Genomic DNA, 13,671 nt, shown 5'->3' on the forward strand with positions numbered 1-13,671 from the left:
GAGCATGTGGGAGTAAGTGCAAGGAGGAGGGACAGCTTTGCTCTTGAGTTACAAATTCGTACAAAATTAGACCTGGCCCCAGGCTATTCTGAGACAAGTCCTGAGTACCTACTCCAAAGAATTTAAATGGGGTGACGAACACAAAGCACTCAGCATAGAGCCTGACACTGAAATAGTATTAGTTATGACAATGCTGTTATTAAGGAGATGTCAGAAGAGGAGCTGTGATATCCCCTCAATCTCAGCTCCACAGCAGCAGCCCTGCAGTCAGCCAAGGCACTGCTCTGACCCCTGCCTCCTTATCCATTCACCCCATCAACAAGAATTTATCCAGTGCCAACTCTGTATTGTTCCTGATTAACACAAGCCAATTACCAACATACAAAACCAACAATATTTTATTGCTGAATCAACTTGAGGTTCAAATTATGGGAGACAGGAGTCCATAGCCTCACCAGGGTGCCCAGATCAGACAGAGATTAAGGTCCAAGTTCTTGTAGGCTCTACTTAGGGCACTATCTACTCTGATCATGTTAAAGTTGTTAGTCCCTCCAGGTCACTTCTACTTCATCTGTCCGATACCTGTGAAAAAACAGGAAAAACTTGATGGATAGCTATCCCTTAGAATCTTCCATTCTTCCCTGCCTTCATGATCCTGGACCCTCTTCCCTGCTGATTTTTGCCTACTTTCCATATAATCCTATCTACCCTCCAAGAGGTACACACCTCTGTGTGATTCCAGAATCACTGAGGGGGGTCCTATGCCCGGCCCGAAACATCTCCCAACCAGCCTGGGCTATCATGGCTCCATTGTCAATGCAGAATCTGGGAAGGAAAAGATATATGAAATTTGGAATCTAAAGGTGAAAGATCACAGTAATTAAAGAAAAAAAGAAATCAAGAAAGAGAAAGGGCCTTTACCTCTCATCTGTGGCAAAAAGCCGGGCTCCACGTTCCTGGCACATTGTCTCCATCATTTCCTGTAGCCTCAAATTACCTATGAAGGGGCAGGGGGTAGGGCTGGCTTAGTTTCAGCCATTTCTGCATGGTCCAGCTGTACACCTCATGTGTATTTACTTACAAAAATGAAGTAGGGGTTTAGGGGGCAGGCATTGGGAAGCGGAAACTAGCAATTTCCCCAAACTCTTAGGGATTAAGACTATCAGGAGGAAGATGTAAATGCCCAAGAACAGCAAAGAGGGGCACAGTTCAATGATACATACACCCCACACCTCCCACGATGAGGGCCTCCTGGGAGCCACAATGTGCCATGGCTCGCTCTGTGATCTCTACCAGCATTGCAAACACGGTTTCCTGTGGGGGACAAATAAGGTGTCAACACCAGAGGGGATCCCAGCTTAGTTCTGCTGTACTATATAAAAGGTCTTCCAGTCCCAATGTTCAGTCCCAGCTTTTTATCCCATTACCTGCAGAGAGAAGCATAAATCCTCAGGAGTACACTCGCCTGTAGCCAGCATCCGTTGGGCTACATCCTATCGTTAAAAAAAAAAATACATAAAACAATGAATTGTGGTTTGGGGATGACAGGAGAGCAAAAATTAGTGCACGTGGAGGACCATGTTTCATGACAATTCATCTCGCCAGCGTATCTACAGCATGCTTTTGCCTTTCACTGGCATTAAGCTACAGAACAGGCGACACTGATTCAGGATTCAATAATTACAAATGCCTGCCCTGGCACCCCCAACCTCCCCCCCGACCCCTTACTCTGCTTAACTTTTCTCCATAGGGCTTATCATCATCTGGCTCTTTTTATTATCTGCCCCTTCTTTGTTTCTTCATCTTATTGCCCCCCTCCCCCATTACAATGTAAGCTCCAAGTAGGCAGGGACTTTGATTTTGTTCCATCCTGTGTTGCTATTGCCTAGAAGAGTGCCTGGCACATAGAAGATGCTTAATACATATTTGCTAAATGAATTTATTCAGCATCTAACATGGCCCAGAACTATGCTACAGGCACGAAATACAATGGTGAGCAAAACAGATATGCCTCATATAAAAGCATGAAAGTGATCTCTCCTCACCTGTCCCACACTCACCTCAATGAAAGACAGGATCCCTGAGAATGAGACGTCCATCCCCTTTACAGTATACGGCAGCTCAACTAGTTTCTTGCCTCTGTGTGGGAGGGAGTATACGATGTCCTCAACCTGTAGTTAGTTGGCTGCTTACCCTCCAAAGCCCCTCCAGGCAGCCTCCTCCCACCTCATGTCCCCTTACCGCTTTGCCATCTGTTCGATGTTGTAGCCCGGACTTGGGTCATTGGAAATCTAGCAGAAGGAAAAAGAGGATAGAGACAGGTATCTAGGAGGCATAAGAAACTAATTTATGACCTTCTCCCTCCATTTCTAATTCATCCATATCTCATGTTTTCTCCAGCCCCAGTGGCTTACCTTTAGCACTCGAGCAAAACGATCCAGACAATTACCCACAGCAATATCGATGGTTTCCCCAAAGATGCGGTAACGATGTTCTGAATATGCAATCACCTAAGGGTGATGAGGATGTCCATGAAACCTCAAGTCTGTAAAGAGGAGTATTTGGCTTTGGGGAAGAGCATAAGAGAGGATCAACATGGCCACTGCAGCTTCCAATGACAAACAGAACAAAAGAACTTACCCAAACCTTGAATAGGTACTTTCTCGCAGCTCTTATCTCAGAAGCCTATATGTACCCTGAGGATTCCTAGAGCAGATTTCTCATCTACAGAAGGTAGCCTAGGTCAGGAATTCTCGTTTTGAATACATTTTTCTAGATTGGAGGTTCCTAATATATCCTTTAAATGCAGTCTTGACAATATGGATTAGGAACAGGCTTTCCTGCTTGGAAGCAGGGAACCAGAGTCCTTCTAAATTATCCCACCAGCACAGTGTTATTTGGAAACAAAACAAGAAGTAGAGTTGAAAAACTCAAAAATCCCATATTGGGTCACACTAATGACCCACCCAACTCAACACTGGCAATCAACTTATGTCCATTCTTCACATATGACTAGCTTCTAGCACAGAGAATATTTATCACCCACTCACACATATACTCCTGACAATGAGTGCTTCATTAAGACTATAAGAAGTCCTTCTCCCTTTTCGATGCTACTAAAGATTTCTTTCCATTCTGATGTAGATCATACTCTGCTATTAAAAGGCTGGCCACAAAAGGGGAAGGAAAAAAAAATCCTGTCTTTCTACTTCTGTTATCTACTCCTCTCTACCAATCATCTTCCCTGTTTTTCCCACCTAACCAAGTTTCAAGAGGGAAGAGAAAAACTATCACTGCTCCTCTTCGTTAACTCTTGCAAGCCTCCATTGCTACTTTCCACGCCCTGAGTCCCTAATTTTGTATGTCATCCTTCAGGCCCCAACCTGCTACTTGCCCTCTACCTGTAAAAGTTCCCATGTCATTTTCATGGGAATGTGTACTTCGTTTTAAATGACTATTTCACAAAATGAAGTTTTAAGCCGTTCATAAGCTGGGGACAATGACTTTTTCTGACAATAACCCCATCAGGTGCTCTGTGGGAAAGGAAGGCTAAAGTTCTCCAATCCCAACCTAAAAAGGTCTCATAAGGTACCCCAAACAACTCTGGTTTAGCTTATAAACTTAAAATACCTTCTACCTTATAAAATGTTTTAAAAATTACTTATATTTTCACTCTTAGAATAACAACTTCTATTTACTGCCAGTAACATAAAACAAAATATGAAATTACTGTAAAGAAACAAATTACATGGTATCCCTCGGTTTTAGTTGCTAAGGTACAGGGGAAAAAAGCTTCAAAATAATAAAAGTAAAAACACTTTCATTATTTTGAAGACCTCAATCCTTACCCTTCTTTCCTTTTCTAAATGGAAATTTTTTATCTTTATAACCACGTATACGAAAGCCATCTAATGTTCTGATCAATGCTGTCTAAACCTACAATGTTGTAAACTTTCTTGTGGGTTTTCTAGCGTGTCTTAGCCCAGCTTTGTTCTTGAGTTGCTGCCATTCAGGTACAACAAGAAAGTTGCTGATACACTGCCTTAGAAATTATGAAGCAATGATGGAATACTCCAAATACCTGTGTATTTCCTCCACTGACATACAGCACGGTAGGGCTGGTGGCTCCAGTAATGAGGCGGCCCATCTCAATGTGGCCTATGCAGTGGTTCACGCCCAGCAAAGGCTTATTCCACAGTTGGGCCACAGTACGGGCCACAACAGCCACAGAAACCAATGGGGCACCCATGCCAGGGCCTAGGGGGATAGAAATGGGAGTTAGAATCCTACAGACACTGGGAAAAACCAAGCTGGGGAAAGTAAGGGATGTGAAAGGTGGGGCAGGAGTAGTGGTGTAGTGGTGGTAGCAGAGAGCAGCAGGCCATTCTGACCTAGCCAGGCTCCAGGTATGTTCTTCTATCGTCAGTCTCCCAGCTATACCTTTGGTGTAGGCAATGCAATCAATATCCTGGGAGGTTAATCCAGCCTCTGTTAGTGCCTCCTGTAGCAGGTCCAGGATAACAGCTCGGTGATGCCTGGCAGTATCACCTGGAAGGAATCCTAGGAGATGGACACAGGTCAGAGATCATAGGGTTTTTCTATAGCAAAGGTAGGAAGAAGTCATAAACGGGTGTTTTAGTTGTTGTGAAACAGAATGAGAGAAATCTCACTTAAAACAGAGTCAGGAGGCTGTAAGGGGAAGCCTTCACACCCCACAACTCCTTCTCAATTGCAGACCCCGATGAGAAAAGAACATACCTTGCATTCCCAACAGGAAGAAGCCTATCATTTACCACCCCATCAAGAGGAAGAGATTTTCCAGCCAATGAAAAGCCACTACACTTGGATCTCTCAGTTTACCTCAATGGACTAATTTAAAATTAAGAGTCCCTCCCAACTACCCCCACTTCCCTATAAAAGATTAATCCTTTCATTTGGTCTCTAGATTTGCCTATGGTTTTGCCAAAGCTTCCCTGATCTGAATCACAATTCTCTACTATTCCTAAATGAGCCCATTTTACTGGTAAAACAACTGGTTGTTTTATTTTTAAGGTTTACACAGTGTAGGAAGAGTCTCTTTCACTCTCCTCAAGTATCTTATCTTCCAGGTTTTCAGATATACTCTTTCTGGCCTGTTCAGCTAGGCTGACCAGCTCTCAGAAATGCCTTTCTTCATACTCAACTCCTACTCAGCCTCAGGACTTAATTCAAGGGATAACTAACTCAAACCGTTTAGTGATCTTCTCTGTGACCCTACCAGCCCTGTGCACGATCATATCATTGTACTTTACACACTGTGTCGTATATCAATTATAGCATTATAATCACCTGTAGTTTTCCCCAATTTAACCATAAGCATCTCAAAGCACTGGCTATTTTATTTATCCTTGCATTCCTGGTGCCAAAATGCCTAGAAGAGTGAGTGCTAAACACAGATATGTATTTTCTAACGAAAGAGCTGTCACAACATCACCTGTTCAGGGAGGCTTTTCAGGCATATACAAGTCAGTGGTCCTCTGCTACATATGCAGAAGTTTTAGGGGTGGGCAGACAAAATACAACACAGTAACAAATAACATGCAAATAACATTCATTAAAAGTAATACGTCTAACAATTTATTTCTTTCTCAAGACTCAATAATGCAGGTAAGACTATTCCCATTTTAAGAGTAAGGAACACAAATCCAAAAACAAATACTGAAAATGAATATTGCTGTTCCTAACACCCAAGCTGCAACTCTACACTCCTCCTCATTCTAGGAAGTTCTGACTGCATCTGCGTTACACTCACTGTTCATCTTACCATAAACTTTTGTTTATATGTCCGACTCCACAGAAGCTCAAAACATCTATTTTTTGCTTCCGGCTGACGATAAGCACATAAAAAGCGCTCAACGAAAGCTAAACGAACCCAGAAGATCCAGGTCCAAGTGTCTGTCACTCTTCTATCAGCCTAGTGAGGTTAATCCTGCCCCACGAATCTCAGAGACTCGGATCAACAGCTCTGTGAGGGGACAACGCGCTCCCCGCCCTACTTTGCTAGCGTTTGGGCGGATGGAAGGCGCTGCCGCGCGAGAAGGGCGCTGTGAACTGTCAATCCCGCACACACGCACCTGTGCCGGGAGGCGTGACGTAAGTCCGCCGCGGGTTCGCCAGCACCGCGCCATCCCGCACCACTCCCACGCCAATCTTGTTAGCGCTGCCTTCAAACCCCAGCACCGCCGGCATGGTCGAGCCTGGGAGAAAACGCCAGCAGGGCTAGCTACCACCGCAACCGTGTAGCCCTCAGCAGGCCGTGCTGGGCCGCGGTTTCCGCAGCGCACGGGAAGACTACGTACCCAGGGGCCGGGTACCAGCGTGCACCAAGAGATGCCAAAGAACTCCCGCAGAGGGCGCCTCCGCGGCAGCCCCGCCCCCGTCATCACAGCGGCCCATCAAGGCCCCTTCAAGGACCTGTCTTCGTAACTGCCAGGGACGCTGAGCCGGCATCTGCTCCTTACATTCCTATCCATCTCTTTACTTCTCTCCCGTTGTCCAGCCAGCCTTCTCCACTGACTTTTTTCCCTCTCTTGCACAGCATTGGGATCTTCGGTCAGGGTGATAGAATGAATCCTGCATCTGGCACGCCGATAAACAGCCCAAGAATGGAAGGCCGGGGCCTTCAGTCCTCTGGAGAGTTGCAGAAGGGGGTGGGGGGGGGGTCGGGGGAGTAGGGCGAGCCTTCCCGTCACGTGGTTCTAGACAGACCAATCACGCGCATGCCCCCTCCTCAGGCTGCACATCTCAGATCACCTGACCACTCCAGATACCCACGTGGGGGCACGGCGTGCACGAATTCTTTGTGCTCGGGTAAGGAGGAGCCAGGCTGGGAGCCGAGCAGGTCAGATACAGGGTTGCTCTTATTTTGCCCAGCAGTGGGGTTTCTTGATCGTTTGATCTGCAAGCTAAGTCGGGACCCTTAATTAAGGCCCTCGATCGGCTGGAGGGCAGATCTCGCGAGCACGGCACAAAGCATAATGAAATGATCTAGTTTGGTGGGTGAGGGGCTGAAGGGCCTAGGTTGCATGGAGGCGAGGAAAGGATTCAGAGATAGTTTGATTTGAAAGGCGGTACCTAGTGCGGGGGCGCCCGAGGAAGTCGTTTTTTCCCCAGCTTTAGCTGGTTTCACGACATCTCGTCTGCAGGTAACGCGGTAAAAATACTGCTTCGGTGGGCGACGTGGTACAGGTTCAGAAGGGCGTTCGCTACAGTGATGCCGAAGCGTGGGAAAAAGGGAGCTGTGGCAGAAGACGGGGAAGAGCCCAAGATTGGTAAGAGAATGAAATGAGGCCCTCTCCCTAGGGGCTGCCGTGAGGGGGTTTCTAACCCCGGTGAACAGGAAGTGCGGACCTGCTGACTGCGTTTTTGCAGGCTGAAGAAGTCGCAACAACTGCAAGCTCACAATGGGGGATCTGTAGTCCAATCCCGATCAGAGTTGGATACTGCCAACTTTATCATTGTATATTGCTTATTTTATAGAGCCAGAAGCCAAGAAGAGTAAGGTTGGAGCAAAGAAAAACGAAAAAGAGGCAGCAGGAGAGGGGCCGGTCCTGTATGAGGACCCCCCAGATCAGAAAACCTCGCCCAGTGGTAAATCGGCCACACTCAAGATCTGCTCCTGGAATGTGGATGGGCTTCGAGCCTGGATTAAAAAGAAAGGTTTAGATGTGAGTGGAATTCAAGGAGGGTTCCAGAAGAGACATTCTTCAGTATTGAATGATTTGGGGATTTAATCACCTTTCCCTAATCTGTAGGTTTTTTCCCCTTGTCTAGTTTTTTTGTGCAAGAGTTAAAAGGAGGGGCTTCACCAACTCTTGACCTTTTTATTTCCAAATGTCTTTTTCAACTTATTTCCATTGTTTTAATGGCTTCATCCCTTCCCCTGCATGTTGCAAAAACCTTGTTACTGGACTTGTTCCATTTCATTTCCAGTTTATCCTCCGTTTAAATACTACTGCTTAGGGGTGCTTGGCTGGCTCAGTCCACCAGTTGGTGAACTTAAGCTGCTCCATGTGTGGCAGAGCGTAGAGTTTACTTAAAATTAAATAATCACTGCTTAAAAATCTTAGATGGCTATCCTCTGCCTGTGGAAGAAATATCTCTCCAGGGTTGCATGTAACACTCTTTTTACCTCTCAGTTGCCAGTTCTATAATTTAGAAGTGTTAAAATCTCGTGCGACTCTCTAAGCAGTGTATCTTTAGTACTTGGCACAGTCTTTAGTAAATGTTTGATTGATAATCAAACGTTGCTGTCTGAATTGATAGTATTTTTCTTACCTTTCATCTCGCTCACAGTGGGTAAAGGAAGAAGCCCCAGATATCCTGTGCCTCCAAGAGACCAAATGTTCAGAGAACAAACTACCAGCTGAACTTCAAGAGTTGCCTGGACTATCCCATCAATACTGGTCAGCTCCTTCAGACAAGGAAGGGTACAGTGGTGTGGGCCTGCTCTCCCGCCAGTGCCCACTCAAAGTCTCCTATGGCATTGGTGAGACCCTGTTAATTCCTAATCCCTGAGGTCTTTCAAACCAATTGTTAATTCCCGTTCCAGCTCCTAATGGGAGTTACTTTCTTTGCTTTCCCATTCTGTATACTTTTTTATGCTGATCTTGTTTCATTGTTTCTGTAGGTGAGGAGGAACACGATCAGGAAGGCCGGGTGATTGTGGCTGAATTTGACTCATTTGTGCTGGTAACAGCCTATGTACCTAACGCAGGCCGAGGTCTGGTCCGCTTGGAGTACCGGCAGCGCTGGGATGAGGCCTTCCGCAAGTTCCTAAAGGGCTTGGCTTCCCGCAAGCCCCTTGTGCTCTGTGGGGACCTCAATGTGGCCCATGAAGAAATTGACCTTCGCAACCCCAAGGGAAACAAAAAGAATGCTGGCTTCACTCCACAAGAGCGTCAAGGCTTTGGGGAATTACTAGAGGCTGTGCCTCTGGCTGACAGCTTCCGGCACCTGTACCCCAACACGGCCTATGCATATACGTTTTGGACCTACATGATGAATGCTCGATCCAAAAATGTTGGTTGGCGCCTTGATTACTTTTTGTTGTCACACTCTCTGTTACCCGCGTTGTGTGACAGCAAGATCCGTTCCAAGGCCCTGGGCAGTGACCACTGTCCCATCACCCTGTACCTAGCACTGTGACACCTCCCTTAAATTACTTTAAGCTGGGGAAATAAGCCCCCCCAAGCTAGCTTTAAAACTTAACCTCCCCAAACTTCTTTAAAAACTGCTCTCTAAAGAAATCTGCACTGTTACTTCCCTTCTAAAAATACGAGTCCTTCAACCAGGCTCCTAGTGACACTTAGGTTTCCTTTAAACCCCAATTTTTTTGTGCTTTTTTTTTTTTTTTTACATTAAACAAAAGCTACTGATGACTTTCTCTGAACTGTCCACATGAAAATAAAGAGCCATAGTTTCAGCCTTGCTGTCTTTGTATTCTACCCCTTTGTGGGGCTACAAATTCTCCTTATCTTTTCATATATAAAGATAAACAACTTGGAAAAGGATAGTCATGACCTTATTTATTTACAAGCACAGGATGAATCCCTAGCTTCCCCCAAGACAGAGCAACCTTATCCAGCTCAGTTAAATACTGCAACTGGGGGGTAAGGTTGGAAGGAGGAGTTAAGGGAAATTCAGGACTAGGGGAACATACCCCACATTAAATAGTTATATACACATCAGTTCCTGTGGTCTGTACAGAGCAGCGGCTGACCCCATCCCCACCCCCCGGGACACAGAATGGGGGGACAGGAGACTGAGGGGACAGGCCAGCGCCAGCCCCTGGTGAAGTGCAATAGCAGCAGCAAGGTCCTAATGGTGCACAAAAGGGAGGGAACCCCCAGGGCTACCCACCCCCACCCTGCCCTGGAATGTTTAAGGGACAGGAATGGCTCTCAGGGAGTATATAGGAAGGACAAGGCTAGAACCCTCTTAGGACCCAGGTTTAGGGGCAACATTTTGCCTATTTCACCCTAAACACAGCAGCCTTTGGAGGAAAGCAGATGGCCAGCAGTGGTCTTATCTACCCCTCCAAACCTAAGTGAGGGTCTGGTTCCTTCCTACCTCTCCCCAGGGAAAAGGAAGGCAGCTGCTTGGCTCCCCTTACAGAAGCCAAGGGAGCCTTTTACCACGGTTCCCTTTGTAGTGTCACTGTCCCCACCAGGAAGGGGCCAGGCACAGTCTGTGGGTCGTTGTGGAGCTCAGGAGAAGTTCTGGACAGGGTGGCTGACCTTCATACAAGCCCAGTAGAGGGCCCGGCCCAAACACAGCACAGCCAACAGGATGACAAATGCCCAGGCTGCGTAGATGCCTCCATATCGCCGAGCATGCTTCCATGTCCCAAACTGATGAAGAAGAAGGAAGATGGGGTTACTGTTGATCTCTCACCACTTTCTAAAAGCCCTAGTAACAGCAACACAGAATGGAAGCTTCAGTGCCTGGTTGCCTAACCATGTGTATCCACCTTCAGGGACCTTCTTAAAGGCCCAATTGTGCTCTCTTCCCCTAGGCAGGTACATAATTTGTACAATCCCAGACATCTGTCAGTGTTTCTTAGTGTTGGACAAGGGAGCCAATTCTAACAGCAACTCTTAATTTAAGCCACTTCTTCATTGCCCTGTCTTTTGCATAAAGAAGATGGCTGTTTTTCACTCCCATAATAACAATGGAGATTGTTTATCAGTTACCTTCAACTTCAGCTCATGTGTACATTAAAAGAAGGCAAAACAAACAAAAACCCCTCGGTTTCTTTCACTTTTTTTAGGTTAGCCATTTCCCAAATTGTAGGCTATGGAGATGAGGCTGAAGAACGAAGGGCCGGATCAAGGTTACTCACGGCAAGGCCAGTGGCAGTGACTGCCAAGAGTAAGCCAAGCAAGAAACAGCAGATACATCTCTTTCGTGGATATCTGCGCCCAATAGATGACCTGTGGGGAGGCAAACAAATTGATGCTTGCAATGGCCCTGCAGGTTTTACTGTACATGTTACAAAATTACCAGTTCAACAATGCCACTCTCCAGTCACTTACACTTTCCTGCAGTGAGGGCAACGGGCCAAGGTTCGGTCTGTGAACTCTGTCCACTATGGAGAACAAAAAAGGGAGAACCCAATTAATAGAAGCAGGGTCATGTCCAGTGAAGGCTCTGGGGCAGGGGAGGGTGGGAAAAGGAACAGAAGGGAAATTAAAACAGACCTTCTCAGTATTCATTATCATAACTCAGAAATATATTCATGATTACTTCTGTTTCTCCCGCTTCCTCCCAAGGCTTCCCAATGCTTCTCCTCACCAGGAAAGTATTCTTGCAATGTCCACAGATGACCCTGACACCTACAGGCTGTGGTTCTGGACTCAGAGGTCCTGGATGCACAGGCCCCAGGTTGATGATTCTTTTGCTGTAATGGAGAAAAAGACTACGTTTAAATCATTTTTAATCCTAAAATGCCCACACTAGCCTTCCTTCATAGCTCCCAATCCCTGCCTTTCTAAATTCCTCTACTTCTCTGTACACGGCATATACTCTGCCCCACCCAACCCTAGCCCGAGGGAAGGTTGAGAAATAGCACTACTTAAACTTCAGGTCTCTAACTTCCATTATACCTGAGGATAATTCACCCAGTCCCCTAGACTCTCTATTTCCCTAACGGACATAAATTTCATCCCAGTCTTTTTACTGAGATTTGAACAAGATGGCTGTAAAGTTCTAACGGTACAACAGTCCTTAACTTTTTCTCCTTCTAAATAAACACCTTTACATGCTCTGCAAACATTCATCCTTTTTAGGACTTTCCAATTATTCCCACTGATGCCCTTCCCCACCTTATGCCTCTTACCAGTAGGGCCGAGGGCAGGCAATCCTCTGGGAAGTCACTTTGCAGATAAGGAGACAGTTACAGGGGCACCGAACATATTTTTTCCCTGGAGGTGCATTCTTGATTGGCTAGAGAACAATGAGGACATCGGTAAGCAAACCTTTAATTCCAATCCCTTCCATTTCCTCCAAAAACACCTTCTGAGAAGAGATCAGAGAGATAAGGTCTTAGCCAGATAAGGTCTTAGCCAGGTCAGAGAAATGAAAGAAAAACATATAGCAGAAGATTTGCAAATAAAGACTAGGCTTAAGTATCCAGAATAGAAATGAAGGTGCAGGATGGTAAACATCAGCTCTGGTGAGTGGCTGCTGGGGAAATGGTGATGTGAGACTCCTGGAACTGAAACCTGGGTTTCAGGATTACCATTCGGCTAACACCTGAACATCAAGGTCTAGAATCAAGAGATCAGAAAGAGGATCCAGGAAACAGGGCCCATTTCATAAATGTGTGTAACTCACAGTGGCTTCATTGCAGACGCCACATTTGACTACATGCTGATGCATCTTGCCTTCCACGTTGATGAGAGACTGGCAGACTCGGCAGGTGATCATGGGGGCACTCCCACTGTCCGGGCTGGTCAGGGGTGAGTAGGGGGGTGGGTCCTCCCCAGGCAACACGGCTGGGTGTCCCTCAGGGAACGGGGGAAACGCTGGAGAGGAAAGTAAAAAGAAGGGTGGCATCACTTGTAGACACCCCTACTGATGCTCCACGGGGTCAAGGAACTCTTTTTGGTCCTCAACCCTTCTGATCTAAGCTCGGCGGGCTTCTTATAATCCGTGCTTCAGTCAGCTTCCTCAGAGCCCCCCTTCGGTTCCCAAGTTCCGGTAACAATTGCGGAAAGAAGAGAGCTTCACCCAGTCACAGGTGCAACTGCTCCGCACCTGGCGCCTGGGCCCCGCCTCCGCCCTCGGCCCCGCCCCCTCCCGCCTCTCAGCGTATCCCCCCCGGGAACATCTTGGACCCACCCCGGCTTACCCTGGGGCGGGGCATGTTTACCGGCTCCGTATGGTGGTGCGGAGGGGGTCAGGCCTCCCCCGGGCCCAGCCCCACTCCCGCCCGGCCCCACTAATCCGTTGCCGCCGGCGCCACCGTCGACGGGCTCGGAGAGCAGCGGGGATCGCTCTCCGTCTGCCGCCATGGCCGCCACCACCGCCTACTGCTTCGGCCAAGGACCCGGCTCTATTCGCCGCCGCCGTCTCCGCAGCCACCGCCGCCGCCGCTACCGGGTCCCCAGAGCGCCTGCGCGCCGCGCGCCCAGCTCGCCCCGCAACCAGTGGCCTGCCCCGCCCGATTCCGTCCCTCAAGCACGTGATAGGCTGTCCCCGCCCCCGCCGTGCTATTATTCGTGGAGATAAATCAATTCTTGGTCCTGCGAAGGCAGCTCTTTTTTTCCATTGGGGAGAGTCGCGGCAACGTCAACTGTCACATGACCTCCCGGAGGCCGCTGGGCCCGCAAAAACTGCACGTGACGAGAGGTTCTGCGAGCCATTGGAAGCGTGGCCCATCGCGTTACCTCCAGACCAGGAGGTGGGACTAGGCTGCTTCAGCTCACTGGTCACCTGTTTCAGGAAGCCTGGCTTCCTCTGTTACGCGCGCAGAGCGAGTGCATAATCATTGCTCCTCATTGGTCCAAAGATACCACTAAAAGACATCTCCTCTTTGCGGTTATAATTGGTCTCCTATTGGCTGGCCTCTCGGTCTTGTGACTCGTGAGGTGCAACTGTATTGGTCCGAACTTAGGTCCAGAACTCGGG

General features: G+C 47.6%; 3 protein-coding genes across 7 annotated transcripts; 1 reads left to right on the plus strand and 2 right to left on the minus strand.

The window, feature by feature from the left end:
• Positions 1 to 380: 380 nt before the first annotated feature.
• OSGEP (O-sialoglycoprotein endopeptidase) lies at positions 381 to 6,472 on the minus strand. 2 transcript variants are annotated; one of them, XM_015068208.3, is made up of 11 exons: positions 6,114 to 6,468; positions 4,441 to 4,560; positions 4,082 to 4,257; positions 2,415 to 2,510; positions 2,242 to 2,291; positions 2,061 to 2,139; positions 1,428 to 1,493; positions 1,224 to 1,314; positions 922 to 997; positions 727 to 825; positions 381 to 582 (listed from the first exon to the last, which is right to left on the minus strand). In XM_015068208.3, exons 1-11 carry the CDS (start codon positions 6,226 to 6,228, stop codon positions 543 to 545), a joined length of 1,008 nt encoding a protein of 335 aa, XP_014923694.2. In that variant the 5' UTR covers positions 6,229 to 6,468; the 3' UTR covers positions 381 to 542. The 2 variants fall into 2 exon arrangements, with proteins under 2 accessions (XP_014923694.2, XP_053080210.1); XM_053224235.1 differs by having other exon boundaries at positions 4,082 to 4,560; positions 6,114 to 6,472.
• Positions 6,473 to 6,719: 247 nt separating this feature from the next.
• APEX1 (apurinic/apyrimidinic endodeoxyribonuclease 1) lies at positions 6,720 to 9,463 on the plus strand. Of its 3 annotated transcripts, none has more exons than XM_015068210.3 (5): positions 6,720 to 6,849; positions 7,185 to 7,310; positions 7,519 to 7,706; positions 8,335 to 8,527; positions 8,669 to 9,463. In XM_015068210.3, the coding sequence occupies exons 1-5, from the start codon at positions 6,759 to 6,761 to the stop codon at positions 9,184 to 9,186; spliced, it is 1,116 nt and encodes a 371-aa protein (XP_014923696.3). In that variant the 5' UTR covers positions 6,720 to 6,758; the 3' UTR covers positions 9,187 to 9,463. The 3 variants fall into 3 exon arrangements, with proteins under 3 accessions (XP_014923696.3, XP_014923695.2, XP_014923697.2); XM_015068209.3 differs by having other exon boundaries at positions 6,806 to 6,880; XM_015068211.3 differs by lacking the exon at positions 6,720 to 6,849 and adding an exon at positions 6,887 to 7,034.
• Positions 9,464 to 9,551: 88 nt separating this feature from the next.
• Positions 9,552 to 13,428, minus strand: PIP4P1 (phosphatidylinositol-4,5-bisphosphate 4-phosphatase 1). Of its 2 annotated transcripts, none has more exons than XM_027065336.2 (7): positions 12,914 to 13,428; positions 12,376 to 12,566; positions 11,879 to 11,985; positions 11,335 to 11,440; positions 11,076 to 11,128; positions 10,883 to 10,973; positions 9,552 to 10,391 (listed from the first exon to the last, which is right to left on the minus strand). In XM_027065336.2, the coding sequence occupies exons 1-7, from the start codon at positions 13,053 to 13,055 to the stop codon at positions 10,248 to 10,250; spliced, it is 834 nt and encodes a 277-aa protein (XP_026921137.1). In that variant the 5' UTR covers positions 13,056 to 13,428; the 3' UTR covers positions 9,552 to 10,247. The 2 variants fall into 2 exon arrangements, with proteins under 2 accessions (XP_026921137.1, XP_026921135.1); XM_027065334.2 differs by having other exon boundaries at positions 12,893 to 13,425.
• Positions 13,429 to 13,671: the final 243 nt, after the last annotated feature.

The sequence above is a fragment of the Acinonyx jubatus genome, chromosome B3 (assembly GCF_027475565.1).
Source record: "Acinonyx jubatus isolate Ajub_Pintada_27869175 chromosome B3, VMU_Ajub_asm_v1.0, whole genome shotgun sequence".
NCBI lineage: Eukaryota > Metazoa > Chordata > Mammalia > Carnivora > Felidae > Acinonyx > Acinonyx jubatus.

Coding starts and splice junctions, on each gene's coding strand:
- OSGEP (XM_053224235.1), bottom strand. CDS start 6,228: ATGCCGGCGGTGCTGGGGTTTGAAGGCAGCGCTAACAAGATTGGCGTG. Junction 2,292..2,414: donor GTTTTGCTCGAGTGCTAAAG/GTAAGCCACTGG, acceptor TCCTTCTGCTAG/ATTTCCAATGACCCAAGTCC. Junction 1,494..2,060: donor GGATCCTGTCTTTCATTGAG/GTGAGTGTGGGA, acceptor TTTTAACGATAG/GATGTAGCCCAACGGATGCT.
- APEX1 (XM_015068210.3), top strand. CDS start 6,759: ATGCCCCCTCCTCAGGCTGCACATCTCAGATCACCTGACCACTCCAGA. Junction 6,850..7,184: donor CACGAATTCTTTGTGCTCGG/GTAAGGAGGAGC, acceptor TCTCGTCTGCAG/GTAACGCGGTAAAAATACTG. Junction 8,528..8,668: donor CAAAGTCTCCTATGGCATTG/GTGAGACCCTGT, acceptor TTGTTTCTGTAG/GTGAGGAGGAACACGATCAG.
- PIP4P1 (XM_027065334.2), bottom strand. CDS start 13,055: ATGGCGGCAGACGGAGAGCGATCCCCGCTGCTCTCCGAGCCCGTCGAC. Junction 11,441..11,878: donor GCCTGCCCTCGGCCCTACTG/GTAAGAGGCATA, acceptor TCTCCATTACAG/CAAAAGAATCATCAACCTGG. Junction 11,129..11,334: donor ATTGCAAGAATACTTTCCTG/GTGAGGAGAAGC, acceptor TGTTCTCCATAG/TGGACAGAGTTCACAGACCG.